The 24,264-nt window shown below is 40.3% G+C and overlaps 1 protein-coding gene across 23 annotated transcripts in view; it reads left to right on the top strand.

The window, feature by feature from the left end:
- GPHN (gephyrin) overlaps positions 1-24,264 on the top strand; it is a 235,191-nt gene that overhangs the window by 188,732 nt on the left and 22,195 nt on the right. For 12 of the 23 annotated variants that reach the window (XM_033147641.1, XM_033147749.1, XM_033147759.1 and 9 more), the window contains 8 exons: positions 7,961-8,003; positions 15,060-15,197; positions 17,136-17,228; positions 17,868-17,923; positions 18,693-18,812; positions 21,170-21,228; positions 21,402-21,555; positions 23,224-23,345. In XM_033147641.1, the coding sequence (XP_033003532.1) occupies positions 7,961-8,003; positions 15,060-15,197; positions 17,136-17,228; positions 17,868-17,923; positions 18,693-18,812; positions 21,170-21,228; positions 21,402-21,555; positions 23,224-23,345 (785 nt within the window). Of the gene's footprint in view, positions 1-7,960; positions 8,004-15,059; positions 15,237-17,135; positions 17,229-17,867; positions 17,924-18,692; positions 18,813-21,169; positions 21,229-21,401; positions 21,556-23,223; positions 23,346-24,264 lie in introns of all 23 variants that reach the window. The other 11 variants (XM_033147666.1, XM_033147695.1, XM_033147633.1 and 8 more) reach the window with 2 other exon arrangements.

The following is a 24,264-nucleotide window of genomic DNA, read 5'->3' as shown; positions in this document are numbered from 1 at the left end:
AAAATTTCTAAAACACAATCAATGGATTGTTGGAAGTGCCATGAAAAAATAGGCAGTTATTTTCACTGTTTATTTGTTTCTATTGGTTGATTTGATATGATTGTATTTTATAAGTTTGAAATTAAATAAAACTATTTTAATCTTAAAAAAAAAAATCAGATCAATAATGTTTTTTAAGTACAATTTATCCCATATCCGTGCCATTATACCTCAGTGATGTGTTGAGGTTTTTATTTTTTAAAAAATAAAAAATAAAAACCTTTTTGAAATATTTTCAAGGGAATTTTTAAGACAGAATAGCTACATCAAGTAATATGGTTAACATTAAAAATACATGCAGGTCAATGCCTATCTGTATGCCTACAAGTTGTCAGTAGGAGGGCAGATTCTTCTGAATTATAGGTTTTATTTAGCTAATCAACTATGAACGGCAAAAAAGGGGAAAAACATTCTGAGGGTCATATAATTCTGTAAGATTTCATAAGATTTCATGGATGTCTCTAATGGTGCTCTTCCATAGGAGTCCTTCCATTTGCAGATGAGTCTTTGATTTAGCGGAGGCATACAGTAATAGAAGAGGAGATACCGTATTGGCCCGAATATAAGACGCACCTGCAAATAAGCTGCACTTTTAAAATTCAAGGCTTATTTGCGGGTGTGGCCCACCTCCTGGCTCTACCACCTCCCGGCACTAACTCCCTAAGCCAGCGCCGGGGGAGGCTTGGGAGCGGCGGGTGGGCTGCATGCCATTGCCCTGCACTCCCCAGCTGCTTCCTGGAGGGGGAGCCACACCACTTTGCCAGTGGCCTCTCCTCTTCTCTCAGCTGGCATAGGGGAGGCTTGGGAGCAGCAGGCAGGCTGTGCACCGTTGTTCCAAGCTCCCGGGCTGCTTCCTGGGGGGAGGGAGCCACACTGCTTTGCTGGTGGCCTCCCCCCGTTCTCCCTTCCTTGCGGTGGCTTGGGGGAGGCTTTGGAGACACTGGCGGGGCAGCGACCGTTGTCCCGCACCCCTGACGGCCCTCGTGGGCAGCTGTTTCAGCAGCAATACTGTAAGGTCGTGAATATAAGCCACACTTTAACTTTACACAGTCGGAATTTGGGGGGAAAGTATGGCTCATATTCGGGCCAATATGGTAAGTTATTTTTCCCAATTGCTCCTGCAGCCTCCTGTGTCTTTCCCATGCTGTTAGGAAGGCTCCCCCAAGCCTCTGCACCAGATATTCAGGGGGCTGCAAGGAAAAAGAGCAAGCCGCAAAAGTTGCCTCACTTCCTTTTCCATTACTGTAGATCAGTGTTTCCCAAACTTGGGTCTCCAGCGGCTTTTGGACTACAATTCCCATCATTCCTGACCACTGGTCCAGCTAGCTAAGGATGATGGGAGTTGTAGTTCAAAAACAGCTGGAGGCCTAAGTTTGGGGAACACTGCTGTAGATCAACTGGATCAAAAGCCTCTCTGTGAATGCAAGGGCACAACTGGATTCAATCCTCAGTGATTAAGGCATCCTGTCAATGGTACACACACAAAAGACATTTATGAAAGAGATGGGACTGAAGTGAATGTTTATTTTAAGAGATGAAAGGTTTCTATAAAAAAAAACCATATGGGGGACTAATTGTGTCTTTTAATATTTAATTGACATAGTACACTCAGTCAGTTATTATCCATCTCTGAAGATACATAAAAATGTAATATACTGCATTTCACAAAACTAATCTTTCTTATTACAAGTAACTTGCTCCGTGTTTGATATATTATTTTATGCCTCAGGTATTTTCGTATGTCTCCAAACTTACAAATTACTTTGGACATGACAAAAACAATGTCAAGTGATTTTTGGAACGTGAACATTCATAGGCAAGAGATGTTTGCAGAAATTCCTTCAAAATTTTACAAAACAACAACTTGCCAGCTGAATAAAGAACACCTTCTACTGGTGGCACTGTGTCAGTAACATCCAAAGCCTCATAGATTGTTTTTGTCAGAGACGTAATCCCAAATATCAACATTTGGTGAAGCTTGAATGTTGCTAAAATAATAGATACCAGTTGTATTCAAGTGAAGCATTTAAACAAAAGAAAACAGTAATTAAGATCTTATATTTCAGGAATAATTTTAGAATGTTTAGTTCCGTGCTCAATGAAAACGTCAGCAGAAGAACTTTGTACCTATATGAAAATATAGCTCTTGCCACCAACTTTAATATTGTATGAAGGGCAATAAGAGTTCTGCATTTATGCAAAGCCACCATCTGTGGTATATTATATGAATAATATTTTGTGTGCAGACTTAAATAAATATGCATAAATTTAAAAGAAAATTCTCACTTCATAGTTGCTGCTGTGCTTTGCTTCTCTTGCTTCCTTCATTATAGCTTAGATAATCCATTACCCTTTCCTATATCTTAGTCAACACTGTGTGTATATGTCTACTAATTTGCTTTTCTGCTGGTGGTTCCACATACTGCATGTCTCTATGAAGATGAATTATAAGCTTTCCCATAAATTGTACAGATTATGGGTTAGCTTTCCACTATTCCTCTTGAACAAAATCACTATTCTCTGTCAGTGGCAAACAATTGTTTTGATGTCAGTGTACTGTATTAAACGTGAGTTGAACTGTTCTTCATAAGAGTTAGCTTATCATGTTGGCTTCGAAACTCTTCATCATTGTATAGCAATTCATTTTACCTTGACTCTTGGCTTTTAATTGTACCTGCCCTGTGCTAATCTTGTTATGATCTATAAAAGGTAAGTAATTTATTGAATCTTTCCTAAAGATTATAGTCACATGTTCAAGGTTTCTCTCTGCTTTCTTCTTCAACTGTGGTTTTGGTTTGATGTGGTTGGTTATGTTTTTCTTTAATTTTTCATGTTTAGCATGGATTTTTCATATAATTTCTTTTGTAGCATTAATCCCGGAGGCACTTTAATGTTACAATAAAAAATGAGATGGATTTTAAAAACATTTATTGCTGTCAAATGTTTCATGATTTTGATCTGTCATAGTTGGTAGCTATGTTAGCAAGTATGTTTTAACCATCCTCTGTCTGCTTTAAGTGTTTTATTTCACTTGTGGCTTAATGCTCATTTTTGTAGAAGAAAACACAAATATAACAAGAGTGCACTAATTCAACTTCAAAACAGTGAAAGCAAGCTAAACATATCCAGGCTAAGCATACTCAACTCCCTCAACCATTCCTCATATGGCTTGGTTTTCAGACCCTTGGTTGCCCTCCTCTACACACGTTCTAGTTTATCAATATCCTTCTTGAATTGTGATGCCTAGAATTGGATACACGATACTTCTGTTGATGCAGCCTAGAACAGCATTAGCTTTTTTTGCTGCAGAATCACACTGCAGACTGATGTTAAGCTAATGGTCTACTAAGACCCCCTAGATCCTTTTCACAGGTACTACTGGCAACCCCCCACCATATATTAGTGCAGCTGGTTATTCCTGTCTAAGTGCAGAACCTTACATTTCCCCCACTGAAATTCATGTTGTTAATTTGATCCCAGTTCTCCAATCTGTTGAGGTCATCTTGAATCCAAATTCAGTCTTCTGCGGCATTGGATATTCCCTCCCCCCAGTTTGGTGTCATCTGCCAATTTGATGAGCATCCCCTCAATACCTTCATCCAAGTCATTTATAAAGATGTTGGACAACAATGGGTCCAGGACAAAACTCTGCAGCACTGTACTTGTCACTTTTTTCCAAGACGATGAGGAACCATGAGTGAGCACTCTTTGGGTTCAGTCACTCAACCAGCTACAAATCCACCTAACAGTTAACCTCGGCCACCCCACATTTTACCCGATTCTCCAGAAGAATCTCATATCAAAAGATGCACTACCTCCACAACATTTCCCTGATCCACCAAGCTTGTAAGAAAAGAAGAAGAAAAATGAGATTCAGTTGGCATGACTTGTTTTTGAGAAACGCATGCTGGGTCTTAGTAATCACAGCATCATTTTCTAAGTGCTCAGACTGGCTGTTTAATTACGTGTTCCAGGACCTCTGTAGTCAACAGTGCTTAATTCTAGGTAAATGTGCATAGAACTGCAGCCTAGATATTCTGCAGTGTCACAAAATGAAGAATTTCAGTCTACATATGTCTGCACACTGATGTTTACACAAGCATGGGAAGTAACAGTATCAGTTAAATCTGTCCACATTATCACTTCCTTTCAAACATTACCAGAATGATACGAGAAGCAGCCATACCAGTTCACAGTTTGCATAACACTTGAACCAAGTCTCACAGTAGTTTTGGATGGTTTGGATAAGCAAGTGGGGCATGAAATTCATTATTTTCTTTCTTTCTGTTCCTGTGCTTCCCTGAACCTTCTAAAATAGAACTTTTGCTACTTACCTTGCAGTAAGATACACAACCTTTCCCTCCTTCAGGAGGATAAAGGTAGAGATACAGAAGTTCTATTTCATACTATGTACAGAAGTACAGAGGAACAGTACAAGGCACATGTTCTTCCTGTTCCCCTAAGTCCTGTAGCCGTTTTTAATTAAGGCACACGTGTATTGGCACAACGTGGTCTCTTTTGTCATTTAAAACCATTTTGAATGAGCCCATTTGAAATCCTGAAGCCTCCAAAACAACCCACAGATTTGTCATTTAAGTAATTTGTATTTGCAAAAGAAAATTCCTCTCAGAGACTGCTTTTAAAATCAGCTACCTATTTTTGCCACCTCCTTTTCAACATGGATAGAGTGTTAGTCTGAGAGCCTTTTTAATATTAGATGAGTCAACCTACAATTCTCAGCTGCTTTGCTCATTATAAATTTCTTGTTTTTGTCCATGCACTAGCTCCACTATAAATTGGAAGGGCTTAAAGATGAACTCAGGAGGAATAGAGGCTACGACTCGAGAGTAACTATTACTGCTCAAAGGAGCTATTTTCCATTCGCAAACTTAGCTTTGCGCTATGGTTTTGGGCTCCTTCTGTTTTTACACTTCGTTGCAGATTCTCTTGACTTCCATTTTTACTACTTCAATATTGTTTTTACCACCTGCCCTCTTATCTGTGCCCTATGGATCATTTTTATATTCCCATACATCATTTTCTAGATTGTCTTGTGTTTGTATTTTGTTCTTGTACCTTCTCTCCTTTTAGGTCTGTGTGTTTTAATTATTTTATTTTCATCTTGCCCATTTGTTTTTCCACCAGTTAGAAACAGCACCATTTTTTGCATACCACATATTTGGAATCTGAACCCAACACACACACACACACACACACACACGTACCATTTTACCTCTTTGGTCCAGAATTGTTTTATGATAGATCCAATATAACAATTTCCTCTGTTATTAGAATTTATATTACTTTGATTCCAATAACCTGGGACGGGAGACCAACTGTGGGCCAAAATGTGGCACCATTATTTTATTTAAAATATAATTGTAATGTTTGGTGGAGACGGGTGGGTTTCTTTTGTTTTTGTTACTTTAAAACATGACATTTTTTTTCAGGGAAGGACAACCATAAGCCACTATAAGTTGCAACATTATTGTCATAATGTATTCCATTGTAATAAATAGAGTTGTGATAAATGATGTAGACCTCCAACTCATTGTGTAGATATATGTGTTTGGGGCAAGCTGCTGTGGAACAGAAGAAAGAGGTTTATAATTTAATAAAATTTACGTTATTACCGGTAATTAATTCATATGTACATTTACTCAAAAATAATTGCAGGAACAATGATACAGTCCTCCTGCTTTTTCCTCTTAGTAATCTAAATATCAAATGTGCTTCATTTACAGGTAAATCTACAAATACAATCTGGAATCTGAATTTTAAGATGTTCTTTTTCCTTTCTTCCTCCTTCAGAAGTTCCAAATATTTTTGAAGACCCATTGTGTCTTTAGAAGAACATAAGAAAGTTCTACTCCCAGATTCAGAGATCAATAGGTGCACAAATGCCTGCACAGATCTCTTACATGTGTGAATTCTAGGGTGGTTGCTTCTCTATGTGCACCAACAAATTCACATATCCTTTGACACTCTCCATTGAAATGAGGCAGGTAGTGTTTCTTATGTTTGTAAATATTTTATTGTTGGCCCTGGAAGGGAAATCCAGTAAGTATGTCATTGTTCACACAGTACTTAAATCTAACTTACATTCTTTCCCTCCTTGATGTATTATTGAACAGTTAACAAGAATAAAAATATTTGTCCTGTCCTGTCATTCACAGATTTAAGGAAATTACATCTGTAATAGTTGAGATTATAAATATTGTTGAGATTACTAGTACCGTATATCATAAACGATTTCATTAGAATTGCGCAAAAGGAATGCTTTCAAATGGTGATCTAAATGTTTTTAGTGGTTGCTAAAATATATTCATGCATTATCTGCTCACTCCCAAAGCATTGGTCTTCTGAGCATCTATTCCAAATATTTCTAGAGCACTTGTATAGATTCAACAGTGTGTGGGCCAGTTTAGATATAACACCAAACCATGGTTTTAGCATTACAAACATGAGCTGTGAGAAGCCTTGGGCTTGCATACTTCTCCATCACACTTCTCCTCTGACACTCCAGAAGAGGAGATCTGCTTTCACATTATTCCCCTCTATTTCCAAACTCAGTATTGTAATCTATTAATTCATCCTGATTTGTTTGAACCATAGTTAAAATTAACCAGAGTTCTCAGTGTTATGGTAATGGTGTTCTGGTTAGCTTAGAAGTGCAAAGGTGAAGGGAAGGGTGCACAAGCCTGAGGCTTGCAGCGGTTTGTACATTTTGCTAAACTATGATTTAGCAATATATCCAGGCCAGTATAGTAAATTTCATATAGATTCTATATACAGTACTGTAATACATTCTGCCTAGTTGTCCAAAAAGTCCCTAACGGCAAATCATATTATAGACTAAGTAGGAGCAGTGTTTATGCTAGCATTTTTAATGTAAAACAATACCATCAAAGCAGATGAATAATACAGTTGTACCTTGGAAGTTGAACGGAATTCATTCCAGAAATCCGTTCCACTTCCAAAATCTTTGGAAGCCAAAGCACAGCTAATGATTGGCAGCAGGAAGCTCCTGCAGCCAATCAGAAGCCGCGGAAGCCCCGTCGGGCCTTCGGCTTCCAAAAATAGTTCGCAAACCGGGACAGTCACTTCCGGGGTTGCGGTGTTTGGGAGCCAAAACGTTCAACTTGCAAGGTGTTCAGGATCCAAGGTACGACTGTAGCATCTCTTCAAAGTAGTTTTAAACACCTGAGTATTATTCATATTCCTAGGAAAAATAATTGATACACTTGTGAAATTAAGTTGTAAAAAGTTACCAAAACCCAACAATTTCTTCTCATGTTATCTTATTTTTATATCCTGGATATTTGATTAAAATAAGCTTCAAGTATGTTTAATAATATTTTTAATATTTTTGTACTACCACATTTACTCAAATGTAATGCATACCTTTTTTGGCCAAATTACGTCCTGAAAATTAGTGTGTGCATTAGATGTGATGGCACATTATATTTGATTGCAAGCTTGGAAAACACTGCTGACATAGCAAATTTTTGGTTTCCAGGTTTTGAAAACAGGTATGCATTAGACTCACGTAAATACTGTATTTGTGTGATTTGGAGTAAAATGCAAGAATTGGAACTAGTCACCTTTCTATCACGATTTATAATGAAGCTTGAATTTAAATCTGTCATTAAAGTTAAATATACATCTTGAAATATTATTCTTATTTATTTAACCAAAATTTGTTGTATTATAGGTTGGTTTATTTTTAATGCCTATGTATGATTAAGACTGTCAACCAATAATTGTCTTAAGTATGTATCATGTAACAGATATAAATGGTAAAGTGCAAAAAAGAGAGTAAAGCCTCTATCTCCAGGTCCCAGGAGCTTGCCCATTAAATTTCTATGGTGACTTTGTGCCTGTTTGTTCTGCCTCACCAGTTCTGTGCTTGTCTCTACAGGTCCAATCCAGGTGCAGCAGTAAGGAGAATATCCTCAGAGCCAGTAAGTATTGCATCCTTGAATGTTTATTAGTAAATGGCAATTCATAGTGTAAGCTGCACATTTTTTTAATTTTTTTTTAGAAGCAAAGCAGCTAGTAAGCTTGATCTTTATTGTTCTGTTGCAACAGGGTTGACCTCCCCACACACAGGAGAGTGGGGGAGGGACCCAGAGCCATGAGTGCAAGCACTTATAAAGACGATTTCAAAAAATTCCCCCTTGGAGTCCACCCCACCCCCAGAAACCTCACACATACATCACAGAAGAGGTGCAGCCCAAAGCCCACTCCCCAGATACATCACACCTTTGTTGTTGTTGTTGTTGTTCAGTCGTTCAGTCGTGTCTGACTCTTCGTGACCCCATGGACCAGAGCACGCCAGGCACCCCTATCTTCCACTGCCTCCCGCAGTTTGGCCAAACTCATGCCAGTCGTAAGCTGCACATATTCTAAGATTCTTTGCAATCACAATGAGAGTAGATAATATGTTGCACGGCCAGGCAAAGACCCCCGTACCCCGGGGCAGCCCCTGAGGGAAATAACGACTCATAACAACTTTCTATGGGATTATATTGGTCACAACTTTATTAATATTCAGAAGTAGGAAGACATTGGCTCAGGCATTGGGCGTTTATCCTTCCCAGCCCCCCAGCCGGGGTTCTGGGTAACTTCAGGGTTATCCAGCATGATTGGGAAGTGGGCCAGTCTGGAGAACATATGTTCAAGCAGATAGCCCACCCCCCTATGTTTGCTGCCGCTGGAAGGGGAGAGCAGTGAAGACCCTAGGCGTATGGTCAATGCCTCCCCCTGAGACCCCTTTAACGGGAACCCTGTTATCGCCACCGCAATGGGGGCGGGGGTCACCGCCCCACGCCCCCCCAATCCTGTAAATGACTAAAGGATTCCGCCCAAGGCCTGCAACCGCCAAAGTTGTGACAAATTGTTACGGGAAAGGCGAAACCTGCCAATGCAGGGAAATTCCTTTCCGGCCCTTTAACAGGGACCTTGTCATAGCAGCGCCTGCGTGCCTGTGTGGCTGTGGGGGGGGGGGAGGTGGTTAAACCTGCAAAGTAAGCGTCAATTGAGGGAGTGGAGGGTGGGGAAGCTCTGAATCCAACCGCCACTTCCCAGGTATGACTCAAGCTCTATTGTGTGTACTGTATAATCCCTCCTTCTACCTGGCCAATCCCCCTGGCAACACCTCCCCAGCCGGGATTGGGTGGCTGCTAGAGTAGGTGGAGTCCACAGGTATACCAACCTGGGGAAGGCGAAGCCAGACCAACTGCCAGGAGCTGCCACCGTGATCCAATGCGTCTACTCACGACCTCGCAACATGCGCACCCCATTTGATGTGGGGAACGCCTTCTGTGGCTGCAGAATATGCATGGGTTATGCATGTGGTTAAATAACATTTGCAGTGGTCAGAGCTGGAGGGAAGGGAATGGATGCCACAGAAATGTTTCATTGCCAGATTTACCATGGAAAATATAGTATAGCTGAACAAAAATAAACATTATACAAATATAGAAAAAATAAACATTATTTTCCATCTTACTGTAGGTTTTATTTCATTTTTAAAAATATTTCTTTATTTTACGGTTTATTATCAGTTATATTTTGCATTATATATATGTGGGAGCACCAAAATCTTTTAAGTGCTTAGGGCATCTAAAGGTCTTAATCCGGCCCTTCCAGCGGTCATGAATGGACACATGCCCTGAACACTTTTAAAGTCTTCCTATGACTAGTATAAGCAAAACCGTTGGCCCATAAGACCCTTCCCTCCTCCCCACAGATGCTCGCTAAATCTGTTCTGCTGGTTTCTTCAACCCTCTAGAGCAGATTTACAGGGAGAGGAAACAGGGGACATCCCATTGCACTAGTGGGCCTTATTCAATGAGCAGAGAGTTAGCTTAATACTACCCAAAATGTCAGGGTCCTATTAACATCATTTGGACATAATAGTAAATGATGGTTTATTGTTACTTGAATAAGCCTTAACTACTACCGTACCCATCCTCCTCTGGCCATGAAGAGATGAGAAGCTTTCACATCTGTTTTCAGTTAAGCACAAGTTACTGTTATACCTGAACCTGGACTGTGGTTAATCTTAACTACGATTTATTGAAACCATAATTGGAAGTTGGCTTGTTTCACAAACGGTTTTTAAGACCAGCCACTATTTATTCAGACATAATGCTAAACTGTGTGGTTAATTATAAATCAAAGTTAACATTTCCAATCTTCTAATAGCCTAGTTGAAGAGTGGAGGAGGAAGTTGACAGACCCAAGACTTCTTCATTTAATAATATACCATAATTTATTATTACGTCGAGATCCAGCTATTATCTTTCACCAATCTAGAAATTGAGAATGTGAGGAAAGACTATGAGAGCAGTCTTAAGACTGCAGCCCTTCTTTCCATTTCTCTGCCTGGCTCAGGTAAGCACAGACAGTGATGGAAGTATGCTTCTTGCTTGACTAACAGTAACAGGGGCAAATGTGTAGCCAGAAATATTACTATGAAGGGATCTTTGCAGATAAATGCAAAACAGTGTGCGCATGCTCACTCATGTGCATACATGTGTGTACATCTAAAAATGTTTTGGGAGGGTGCTTTGAAAAATATTTTATTGCAGTTTTTCAGTTAATCCCAAGAAAGGAGAAAGAAGGGAGGGAACCCTATATAAACAACAATTAGGCATTGCTTTCCACCCATTGATTGAGCAGAGTAATTCCTTTGGAGAAGTGGGCAAAGGGTTGTATTCAATGTAGTACTAAGTAGCCATATGTGCACACAGAATGACTTCCACTTGGACAACAGTACTTTCCACCCTCTCCTTCCTCCTACCCCTAAACCTGTTCTGGGACTTCCGGCGGCGACGCAATCGCCGGGTGGTCGAGGGCTGCTTCGGGTCCGAAGCGCCCTGTCCATCCCGGGGGTTAGGAGCCCCGCCACCGCAAAGCGGGGCTCCGGTTGGGGTGCGGGAAGAGCGTCCCGCACCCTGGGCTCCCCGGCAGCGCCCGCGGAGGCTCCGAACCCTTCCCTCGCTCCCCCTGTAAAGGGGGAGTGGGGGTGAAGGGACAACGGAGCCGGGCTTCGGGGACATGCCCCAACCGGGATGCAAATGCGGCGACAAAGCCCGCGGTGAGCGTCTAAGTTCTACCTTTGAAGAATGGAGCTAAAGGAACCCGGTGGTCGTGAGTAAAGAATCTGATTAGAAATCGTGCTTTTGGAACGATCCGGGGGGAAGGAGAAAGGCAGCCTGCCTCCCTCCCTTCGAGCTTAAGAATCTAACCAATTTGAGTGATTACTGCTACAGAACTGGCTACAATGTATTTAAAATTGACACATGAGACTGGCAAACTCTTTTTTCGGGAAGCTAACTAGAGGAAAATATCTCCATTTAAAGTTGCGGTATTTGCGCTCCAGCTCAGGAAAATGGCGACGAACAAAGAGGGGAGCAGAAATATGACACCCACTTCCTCCTCCTCTGCCAGTATGCTGGGTTTCGTCCTTGAACTGGTATTGAACTCTGGACTAACGGATGAACAGAGACTCACTGCCTTGAAGGTGGAACTGCTTTGTAGAAAAGTCAAAGTCTTGTGTGGGGGTCTGAAATGGAACCAATTGCCCACAGAGGAGGCTTTTAAAACTTTTGACACTTTGGAAGAAAGCCTTGCCAAGGAGCTGAGAGGGTGGATGGAAAGGTGGAGAGAAATGAGTGAGCTACTTCGGAGAAGAAATTCGCTTTTTGGGGGTGGCAGCCCCAAGGCGACGTCAAGATTTCTTATATCCAGTCCCCGAGGTGTGAGCTCGGGGGCCAGGGACAGAGAATTAAGGTATTTACAAGAAGAAAAGGAATGTTACAAAGAACCGAAGAAGCTGAGAGATGATGAGATGGACACCTCTGAACTCGTGGCAAGGAGAGGTTTGGACTGTGCCTGGATCTGTGGACGTTTGGAGAGGGAAGCTACATGGAAGTTCAGTGCTGATGCCACCAGGAGAAGAATAATGGACAGAGGGGGTGTGGGGTGAAGCATTAAGTAAAACTTAAAGTAGCCTGATATGGTAAATTGAAATCGGAGGGTGAATACTGTCAACAATATTTTGTTATATTTTTTTTATTTGAACATGAAAGGAGATATTTCAAGTTTTTATGTTATTAGCAGCAATCTTAAGGATAGAAGAGATAGATTTGATGCGAATGATTTGCGAAGATCTGTGAGGTGGAGTATAAGTAAAGTGAATTTAAGTGGATTAAGTTTATGGATTAAGAGGAGTAAGATTAAGATGTAGATTAAGATAAGAAATCGATAAGAATAAATGAAGAAGAATTATGACGAGGTATTACTATGACGATGCATTCTTAGTAAAATGTTGAAGATATAATTGAATGTAACTATACAATTGAATTTAAGTTCTTTTTTCTTTTCTCAGGAGAAATGGTTATAAAATAGATTAAGGATATAAATTCGAAGGTGAAAAGGCAGGGGAAGTCAATGGTCAAGATATGGAAATAGAAATTTTTTTTTTTTTTTTTTTAGAAAGATGCAATAAGAAAACTTGACATTGTTTGTATTTGTTTTATTTGTTTTGCATTTGTTTAATTGTAGGTGTGGGTGTGGGTATATGTTGTTATAGAAAAATGCCAATAAATTCTTATAAAAAAAAAATAAACCTGTTCTGGGGTTTCCCCATTCCTCTTCAGCATATATATTGCTTTGAAGAATATAATGAGTTACTTTAGGAAGTAAACTTAAATCTGTTAGTATATGCAGCATGGAATCCCACGAGACTGAAGAAACTCATCCTTGTAACCAATGTTCCCCTTCACAACAACTATACAGTTATACACGCACTGCATCTGACGGATGACACACGGTGTGTGTGTCAGACGCAGCACCGCTGCGCACGCGCGCCGCCGCTGGGTCCCCGGGTTTGCCGCCCCAGGTGACGGAGCGGCTCGGTACGCCCCTGAGTGGAGAGAACTGGGATTGTATCAGTAGGGAATATATCACAGAGCCCCTGCCTTCCTTGGCACTTGCTGCAGCTAAATGTTCATAAGCTTTCAGGGCTCTTCTTTTATTCTTCAAGTAAATATTTTGTAACCGTGATAGTAGTTTTGAATTTCATGAGAAATAATTTTAATATCGTGATTGATTATTTTGTTGCATTTGGTGAAAGTAATGTCCACAAATCAGCATCCATTGAAGACCTTTGGGTTACATGTCATATGTGGTAACCAGTATAGAAAATTATGAAGTGTGTTTGCCATTAATCTTAAGTATGCTAATCTTAATATCACATAAAGGCTGTTTTGCCCTTGCGTTATTAACACAATCAATAAACCTGAACCTGAAGCAAGATACCAGCTTGAGTAGCAGAAAACCTTAGAAAATTAAGAGCCTTTTTCCTCTAACCTTAATTAAGTCTCCAACAATTGACATGATTTGCCACAGAAATATTACTTACGTCATAGGAAGAGCTGAATAAAAAGCCAATCCTATCAAGCACTATTATAAAAATGAAATAATGACAAGATAGTGTTAATTGCATGTTTAGAGAAACATGACATAGTATTGATTCAAAATGACTCCCAAATTAACAACCATTTTGCTTCCAACGACTTCTGATTTTCTAGATAATAAAGTGACTTAGTGTAATTTGTCTTTGAGGTGGAAATGCTTATTTAATGTCACCTGCATATTAGCACTTCAGAATATGGCATTTCATCGTCGTATGTGAGCATGGGAGAGTTCTTGGAGATATCTGTCTCAGTTCTGTAAAATATTAAGAGAACTTTTAGGAGATAAGCAGGTGTTCTAACTCATTTGCCTTATAAATCAATAAACATTCTTTGGTAGTCAATAAAATGTCTAATGGATTCTTCAATAGAATACTCACATTAACACTGTTTAACATTACCAGTTCTGCTGATTACATGCTGTATTCCCAGTTGTGTCTGGGTTGTTGTTTTTTAGTGTGGTACTTTTTAAATCAACAGATCTAAACTGATGTGCACTTTTAAATGACGTTTCAATTGCAGTCATTAACAGTTGTCAACAGATTTTCCACACCCATCAGCCAATCACCCATTCCCACCACCCTTCTGAGTAATACCCCTCCCCACTCTCTCACTATATATAAGGGTCTGGTGACTTCTGTTTCAGTGTATCTGAAGAAGTGTGCATGCACACGAAAGCTCATACCAAGAACAAACTTAGTTGGTCTCTAAGGTGCTACGGGAAAGAATTTTCTTATTTTTTTATTTTATATTTTGTTTTGACTATGGCAGACCATCATGGCTACCTACCTGTAACTGGATGTAGTCAGGAATTTATTCCTATTCAAATGTTACTCGTGCTTAGGACATAAGTGTAGAGTGAGGAGCAGGGCCACGCTTTTAGCCCTACCTTGACATTGCTTTCCCCACGCCCAACAGCCCATGTGGTACAGAGTTTTGTAAAAAGGAAGCTCAACACATGAACTCCTGCTCACAGGTTAGGGACTCATAGTGATTGGGACACAATCACAATTCAGTTTCCCAATCTTGTGGAGCCCCTACTCGTGAACAGGAGATTGCATGTTGGACTTGCTTTTCATGCAACCATGTACAACCTGGCAGTTGTTGGGAAAGATGCAGCCTTCAGGCTGGGCTCCACACTCTGCACACTTAGGCCCTAATGTGAGAGTACTGTTTGCTGTACAGTCGTACCTTGGAAGTCGAATGGAATCTGTTTCAGAAGTCTGTTTTACTTCCAAAATGTTTGGAATCCAAGCGCAGCTTCTGATTGACTGCAGTAAGCTCCTGCAGCCAATCAGAAGCCATGTTGGATGTTCAGGTTCCAAAGAACATTCGCAAACCGGAACACTCACTTCCGTGTTTGTGGCGTTCGGGAGCCAAAACGTCCAAGTACCAAGGCGTTCGGGATCCAAGGTACAACTATTGTTGGCAAGCAACTGTTATGGGGCTGCGAAATGTTTATATCACACTGTTATCTTCCTGAGAAAATACCATGTTTCTTTTTCCTCTAACATACATATTCATCTTCTGCAGGTCATAGTGCTGTAGACATTACAAAGGTGGCAAGAAGACACCGTATGTCTCCATTTCCATTAACATCTATGGACAAAGCCTTCATCACAGTGCTGGAGATGACCCCAGTGCTTGGAACAGAAATAATAAATTATCGAGGTATTTCATATAACCTCAAACATCCAGAAAGTAAGGAAGGGGAGCATTGTTGTATTTTTATTTACTTGCTTTTTGCATAGTGTATAGCTCTTTAGAGTTCAGCACATTTTATATACAAGAGCCAAGTTCTCACATCACACTAATGCATTGGTAACATAACCCAAGGTTGATAAACCAACGAAACAAATCATGACTTTTGTGTGTGATTTGTTCATGGTTAATAAATAATGTTTAAGCTACAGGACAGGGTTTAGACAATCTAGTAAACCATGGTCTAATAAATCATGGCTTAGCTGCATTACATGCAAAGCAGACCCCTGTCTTGGTAATCTTTACAACAATTCTTTAGTTGGAGTGGATGTGTTACTATCCCTATATTGCATATGAGAGGACTGAATTTGAGAGAATGGTTTGCCTACAGCTTAGAATTGTTGCAGTTTGGTCATGGGAAGCCTGCTTCACTGTTTAGTCTCTTGAATCTCAAGTAGAGATTAATATCATGATGACAAAAGTAAGAAAATATCAGAAATATTGGCTAATAAAAATGTACATACAGTGGTACCTTGGGTTACAGACGCTTCAGGTTACAGACTCAGCTAACCCAGAAACAGTACCTCGGATTAAGAACTTTGCTTCAGGATGAGAACAGAAATTGGGCTGCGGCGGCAGCAGGAGGTCCCATTAACTAAAGTGGTGCTTCAGGTTAAGAACAGACCTCCGGAACAAATTAAGTACATAACCAGAGGTACCACTGTATTTCATTGCAACTATATGATACTGCTGTGTGTGGACAGCCCCAGTCAGAAGCAAATTAGTGACTTATGTAGCAGAGATGAACCACAATTGTTGCTAAGGCCTGAAACTATAGCAAAAAGGCCTATTTTGCCACCTTAATTGCATCCTCAAGTACCGATCCAACAGAACTTTTCCAAGTGATACAGGGTTAATCCAGTCTCAGAGACCTACTGTGTCAAATTTGCAGGGAATTTTGAAGGGAAGAAATCACCTGTCTTCATGTGGACTTGAATGACATACTTCTGTTGAGGTGTCTGATATGCCATCGTATGCAATTTTCTTCTGTTAGTTTCAGCTATTGATGCTGGACAAGACACTTGTAGCTCTGCAGCCTACTACATGCTGTCTTGACCCACATCAATCCTGGCTGGTTTGTGTCAGCTGTGGAGGGTTGACTGGGTGAATCGAGGGGTGTAGTGACCACTTTATTACAGGATGATGTGTACCCCACTGCCTTGAAGGACATTGTGGTACAGCTAACTACCTCCCAAGCACCAATAAACCATTTTTGGGCAAGGTGATTAAGAAGGTGGCAGCAGTTAGGATATACATGAATGAGGGGGAAATGCTCATCATGAATGCTGGTGTTCTGCTCACAGCTAAGAATAGCATGTGGTATATAGTATTTTCTTTTCTGAATAACTCCCCCACCCCACCCCAAATTCATAGCTTTCTGAGGATAGAAAACAGTTGGGGAGGTTTGTTCACCCTCTTGCACTCCATGAACAAAGGATGGATAAGTAAATAAGAGGTTGCCATATTTACTCTTCTTTTATCTGTCCTTGCTTTCACTATCTCCATATTAATTGTAATGTAAATTGATGGCTGGCTGAATCTAATATTTTACTCTGTTCCAGACTGAATTTCTCTAGTCACTAATTATTGTTGGCATAAATTGAAAGCTTCTTTTATGCCAGGAAACTGTGGCCCTCCAGATGTTACTGGACCACAGCTCCCACCATCCCTGATCATCGGCCATGCTGGCTGGGGCAGATGACACTTGGAGTCCAACAATATCTGGAGGACCACACATTCTCCACTCCTGTTTTATTAGCAGTATTGTGCACATATGAACTTAGTTTGTCATTGGAACTGTTTTGCAGTCCATGTTTGCTAACAAAGATTTCCCCTTTCTCATATTAGATGGAATGGGCAGAGTCCTTGCCCAAGATGTTTATGCAAAAGACAACCTACCACCCTTCCCAGCTTCAGTAAAAGATGGCTATGCTGTCAGAGGTAAATACTTGTGGTTTTGACCATGAAATAATGTTTTTGAGAGTTCAGCTTTACAATAGATTGCTTTACATGTTCAGTGGTGCCCAGAGGGCAAGGGGGCACGTTAGTCCTTCCCTTTATGAAATTGATTCAGGTTAGTTACAGAACAAACACAAATAGTATTTACATGTTTTTCGTACATACCTTTAAAAGTAACTTTATTTGAAACATTGAGCTGTGTTCTACTCAATATTGTTCTTTGGGGGCTTTTTTTAATTAGCACCCAGGGTGAAGGAGCATGAAGGAGAAGGGAGAGGTATCTGATAGCTGTCCCCTCTTCTGACCTTTTCCTAGCCAACAGAATGTGGGATACACAGTCATCCCTCTCAACTGCTAGTGCTGTTGTTCAACACCAATAAATCTTGGATTATCCAGAATCTTATAATGGAAAAGGAGTCCTGCTTGGTGTGCATCAGTAATAAAAACAGGAACAACTTGATAAACTCTTCATTTTTTAAAAGACAAAATTTATAGAAATCATAATTGCCAAGTGGATTTGGAGTTGGAAGAAGAGTTATGAAGTAAAGAACAATAGTAATAATCCTATTAATGTCTGTTTAAGCAACAATTGTAATTATCTTGTTGCTGTATTATTTACAGCTGCTGATGGACCTGGGGATCGTTTCATCATTGGGGAATCCCAAGCTGGTGAACAAGTGAGTGCACTATATTTTAATTTTCCTTTATTAATAAAGTGTTTTTCCCCTAGTATGATATGATGTACACATTTCACTGCTTTTAAAAAGGAAGTATAAATAATTTGTGATGATTCTATAGACAGCCTAGTTTGTAGAGCATGTCAGCCACAAGCTGCCTATTAGTTACCATGCTAGGCTGAAGGGGCTAGTATTGGTATACAAAGCTCTATAACGCTTGGGTCCAGGATACCTAAAAGAGTGCCATAAACCCTACAAACTCACTGTGTAATAGAGGAGAAGGTATCCCACAGATACCATCCGATCAGGAGGTCCATTCCATACCGTGTCAAAAGCAGGTCTCTATTGATTTTATGTATGTGCTGTTGTTGCTTTAAACTTTTTAAAATTGTTTTTATATACTGTATATTCTGGCGTATAAGACTACTTTTTAATCCAGGAAAATCTTCTCAAAAGTCAGTGTAGAATCTGTAGAATCGATGTAGAATCGAGTGTAGAATCGAGTATATCTCAAACTCTATATTTTAACTGGAAAATTGGGGGTCGTCTTATACGCCCAGTTGTCTTATATGCTGGAAAATACGGTATGCAATTTGTTTTAGTGGTCTTTATGTGAATAGAGCTAATCAAAATTTGGTAAGAAAATATGTCACTTTTTTCATTCCAAGAAAGACTTTTTTCATTCCAAGTTATTTCTGCATAATTTAGTGCCTCTTGGGACCTCTTGTTCCTTTAAAAAATTAAAATTACATTCCCTGATATTTTTCAGCCAACTCAAACTGTAATGCCTGGTCAGGTAATGAGAGTTACAACTGGTGCTCCAATACCCTGTGGTGCTGACGCTGTGGTGCAGGTGGAAGACACAGAACTCATCAGGGAATCAGATGATGTGAGTGAGAACGTTAAAAATCCTTGTTCCTGCTACGTACAGCAGCATGGCTCCAGAGAATCACTCAGCAGTCCATAATCAAATAAGTGTGGCTATACATAGAAATACACATTTGAAACAAATAACAGTTTGTGCAATTTTGCCATCTCTGTTCTTGCTTTTGTTTGCATTGAATTTTTATCATTAATTTTGCCTTGATTGGAATGAGGCAGGTAATGACTAGGACTGATGAGAGTAGGATGAGGGACTACTAGAAGACGGGGGCTGAGGCATTTCATTTATCCTATATTACATAGGTCTCAAAAGTGCTATTTAAAGCTTTAGCGATTGCATGCTTAAGAGATCCCTCCAGAATCCTTAAAAATCCACCCGTTATTATTATTATTATTATTATTATTATTATTATTACTACTACTACTACTGTATTTATATACCACCCTATACCTGGGGGTCTCAGGGCGGTTCACAGATTTTGCCACATGTAGATGTGTTTTAAATGATTTATTAATCAATTAGTAAGAGTATTTTTATTATTTTTATTTTTAAAAGCTAATTGGTTCTCAACCTGTCTGTCAGTTTATCACCAGGAGAAGTAGAGGTATATCCTTTCCCACAAATCCCATTTCCCCACTGACATCATAGGGTCATCAGGCTGGGCTCTAGCAGACAGAAGAAAAACTAGGCAGCTCCCATTTGAGTTTCAGAACTAAGGACTTCAGACAAATGGAGACACATTTTGCTCCTTTCATTCCACCCCTCTACTGGGCAAGAAGACAATGCCATCTGCATTGTCCAGATGGATATGCACCTGCATACCGGTAGCAATGGCAGTTCACTCTACTGAGGAAGGAGCTGCCTCAGTGGCCTTCTTTACCCTTCTTCTTTACCCTTGCAGGGTAATAATAATAATAATAATAATAATAATAATAATAATAATAATTTATTATTTCTACCCCACCCATCTGGCTGGGTTTCCCCAGCCACTCTGGGCGGCTTCCAACAGAGACTAAAATACATGAAAGTATCACACATTAAAAACTTCCCTGAACAGGGCTGCCTTCAGATGTCTTCTGAATGTAAGGTAGTTGTTTATCTCTTTGACATGAGATGGGAGGGCGTTCCACAGGGTGGGCACCACTACCGAGAAGGCCCCACTGCCTGGTTCCCTGTAGCTTTGCTTCTCGCAGTGAGGGAACCGCCAGAAGGCCCTCGGCGTTGGACCTCAGTGTCCGGGCTGAACGATGGGGGTGGAGACGCTCCTTCAGGTATACTGGGCCAAGGCCATTTAGGACTTTAAAGGTCAACACCAACACTTTGAATTGTGCTCGGAAACGTACTGGGAGCCAGTGTAGGTCTTTCAGGACCGGTGTTATATGGTCTCGGCGGCCACCCCCCGTCACCAGTCTAGCTGCCGCATTCTGGATTAGTTGTAGTTTCCGGTTCACCTTCAAAGGTAGCCCCACGTAGAGCGCATTGGAGTAGTCCATTGCGGGATGGCTGCCTAAGGCACTATAAAATGGATGTTTTCACCTAAGCAGAAGCAGCAGGCCCTCCCACAGTAATGGTGCATATTGTTGCAGTTAGGGCCTACCATAATTGGGAAAGCTTTTGTATATCCCAACACAATGAAACAATGATGTCAATGGGGAAATGTACAATGGGTACCTGAAGGATAGTTTTACACTGACCACATTGGGTCATCGGGGCCACATCTTAGTATGGACTGCAACATGATGTTTTGATGTTTTTACAGCCTAGTTGGCAGCAGCTCTTCTTAAATTCTAGTAAATTAGAGTTAGGGAAGTAGGCAGTTAGGTTGTTTCCTTTAATGGATGTGTGTGACTTCGATGGCTGTTCACGCTTGGATAATCCACAAAACTGAAAAGGGAGCTGCCTACTTCCCAAGAGTTTTCTCCTACCATTGTCCACCAGGTGGAGCAAGAGCTCCACCTAATGACCCTGTGATGTCAATGCAAACTACCCTTTGGTGCGTACCAATTAAGCTTTTTCCTTTATGTTTCATGATTACTGAGCTGACATGTAAACTGTTATTAGTTTCAATATTAGTTTCAATAAGTAAAGGTAAAGGACCCCTTTAAGTCCACTCCTGTTCCACACCCTTTTCTGGCCACTTACGGGTTGCTGTGATGCGTGCAGTCGCAGTCGTGCATAAATTGGACACACATAACTCTGACGTTGCCTGTATGTTTGAATTATATGAGCTTAAATCTGATATGAACAGAACATTCTATAACTTACCTTGAGTTTTATTCATACCCAATGAAGGCTGATAAGAGATAGTATCTTATTTAACTTTGTTTAACACATATGAAGAAAGCTTGTTTCTTTTAATGCAGGGCACCGAAGAACTTGAGGTGCGCATTCTGGTGCAGGCTCGACCAGGCCAAGATATCAGGTCAGTGAATTACGTATTTTCACAACTGCATACTGCTTTTGAAAACTAAAATAGCAGGTTAATATGTGTGTAGCATAAATAGCTTTTGAAATTTTATAAATTTTATCAGCCCTACTTGGTGTTTGGTCAGATAACTTGAATCCATTTTTTTTCCTTTTCTGATGCATTTCTAGACCTATAGGACATGACATTAAAAGAGGTGAATGTGTGCTGGCCAAGGGAACCCATATGGGTCCATCAGAGATAGGTCTCCTAGCAACTGTTGGAGTAACAGAAGTTGAAGTTAACAAGTTTCCAGTGGTTGCAGTAATGTCCACAGGGAATGAAGTAAGGAAAGATCTGCTAATCAAACTTCTACAAGCATGGCAGTTGTATTTTGACTAAAGCTACCAGCACCTTTTTATGAACTGTTTCCAATGTTAATGATGATTTTCTGCCAAAAACTATTATTTTTGTGCCTGCTTTCACAGGAAGATTCTGTAAATGTGCTATATTTACTTTATATGTATGCACTTAATGCAAAAGTAAAAAAAAATTAACCACTATTACCCAAATGTTTAAAACCAAAGATAAACTTACTTGGGTTGCAAAATAAAGAGGTGGGACATTGGTTGAGAAAGTGACGCTGACCAGGAAGAGATGTAATTCAGTGTTTAATAGAAGAAATACTACAGCTACACACCTATGGTCAAAGGTGGAAATTCCAACAAAAAGCAGAGGTTGGGTGCTGGAGATTTGAAGTAGAAGAAGACAAAGAGGATGGGGAAAGGGTGATACAGTTCATGGTTTGGAGAAGGCCTGATGCAAAGCAGTGTTTATACCAATCATACAGAATACTTATGATGAAAAGATTCAGACTTCCCCCTTCTTCCCACATCCCCACTACCAAGATTTCTCTTCCCTCTCCTTAGCTTCACTACCAGCAAGATCTTGGTCTTAACAAGGTAGCAACTCAATGAATACTTCACATGGTTTATGTCTTCCTGTGAATGAGCAGCATGCTAGTGCATACTGTTCAATCACTCCTGCTTCACTCCACCCTGCTTAGAGCAGAGAGAAACAAAGTTTGTTATTGGCTTGCCACTCACGGGTTGTTTGGAAGAAATAAACCACAAATGCTGATTCATACACAATGTTCAATAATTCCAGTAGTAATGGCCACATTCTGCGATAGAGAATTTTATTGTTGCGAGCAAAGTAATTTAATTATATTTCTAAATAGTTACTTGGTTTCAAACAGCTCCATTTGAGATACTGGCAACATAATCCTTACCCTGAATGCATAAAGCGTACTTCCCAACAAAATGAATATTACAGTTTAAATCTACTATCATTTTATGATGTGAATAGAAAGTCAAATTTATTTATTTATACATACATACATACATACATACATACCCCGCCCATCTGGCTGGGTTTCCCAGCAGAGTATTAAAATACAATGATTCATCCAGTGTTAAAAGCTTCCCTAAACAGGGCTGCCTTCAGATATCTTCTAAAAGTCAGATAGTTATTTATTTCTTTGACATCTGATGGGAGGGGATTCCACAAGGTGGGTGCCACTACCAAGAAGGCCCCACTGCCTGGTTCCCTGTAACTTCGCTTCTCGCAGTGAGGGAACTGCCAGAAGGCCCTCGGCGCTAGACCTCAGTGTCCGGGCTGAACGATGGGGGTGGAGATGCTCCTTCAGGTATACTGGACCGAGGCCATTTAGGGCTTTAAATGTCAACACCAACACTTTTAATTGTGCTCGGAAACATACTGGAAGCCAATGTAGGTCTTTCAGGACCAGTGTTATGTGGTCTTGGTGGCCACTCCCAGTCACCAGTCTAGCTGCCACGTTCTGGATTAGTTGTAGTTTCCTGGTCACCTTCAAAGGTAGCCCCACGTAGAGAGTGTTGCAGTAGTCCAACATCAAAACATCTATAAACAGCTGTTTTATGTTTTATTCGCTGCAAAGGTGAATATTCAGGTATTTTGATTCTGGTTTTATAGCTATTGAATCCTGAAGATGACCTGCTACCAGGAAAGATTAGAGACAGTAATCGTTCAACTCTTCTAGCAACAATTCAAGAACATGGGTACCCAACAATCAACTTGGGGATTGTGGGAGATAAGTATGTACTGCATGTTTATAACTATTTGACTTATTTTCCATAAAGTGGTTTTTAAAAAAATATCTGACAATGAGAAATACATTCCTACTAGGAAATTCAACAACTTGGAGCTTTAGCCTTTTTTTGGGTTCAGACTTTTTTCTTACCACTATGGGTTTTCCAAACTAATTTCTTTTTAAGCAAGAGCAGAAAGTTATTTCCATTGATTTAAAAACACTATTTTTCACCAACAATCCCACACTGTGTGTGTTTGGTCCAGTACTGGATTTACAGATTTTGCCATAGGAGACAAAAGTCTACATTGCCACCCACCTCTCCCAGATGGTGAATGGGAATGTGCTCGACTTCATTGAACTGGGATGCTAAGTTAGGTTCAAGCCTGTAAGGGATGGAAGCTTTAGGAGATGGGGGGGTTACCTGTAAGGTGGGTTGGGGCATGCATGCACAGGCACATCTAAGAGCCAAGGATGGGGTGGATTGGGACGACAGATTCACTGGTACATGTGAGAGAGATGCAAAAATTTGCAGAGGGATACGCAGATGATCATCATCAGTAAAGTAGAGAGAATGTCATTGTGTGATAGATTCACATAGAAATGTACTGAGTGATGGGGAAAGAGAAGCAGAGTCATAGATATACCAGCTAGGACATGGGGAGACCAGCAGGGTTCAAACCCTCAATGAAGTTAGATGGGTGACCTGACTGATCCCACAGGGTTGTTGTGAGGATAAAATGAGAAGGGGGAGAACCATGAATGCCACCTTGGATGAAAGTTGAGATATATGTGTGGTGAATAAATAAATACAATTAATGAGACGGGGAAAAGAAAAGATGAAGGAAAGAAAGAAAGAGTAAGGCCAAAAAGTTGGAGTCCTAAGGATGTTAGAGAATGGCCATAGCCAGAAGCATAACTAGGGA

The sequence above is a fragment of the Lacerta agilis genome, chromosome 1 (genome assembly GCF_009819535.1).
Source record: "Lacerta agilis isolate rLacAgi1 chromosome 1, rLacAgi1.pri, whole genome shotgun sequence".
Taxonomy (NCBI): Eukaryota; Metazoa; Chordata; class Lepidosauria; order Squamata; family Lacertidae; genus Lacerta; species Lacerta agilis.
Note: the sequence above shows the minus strand (reverse complement) of the source record. Positions and strands in the feature narration are given on the sequence as shown.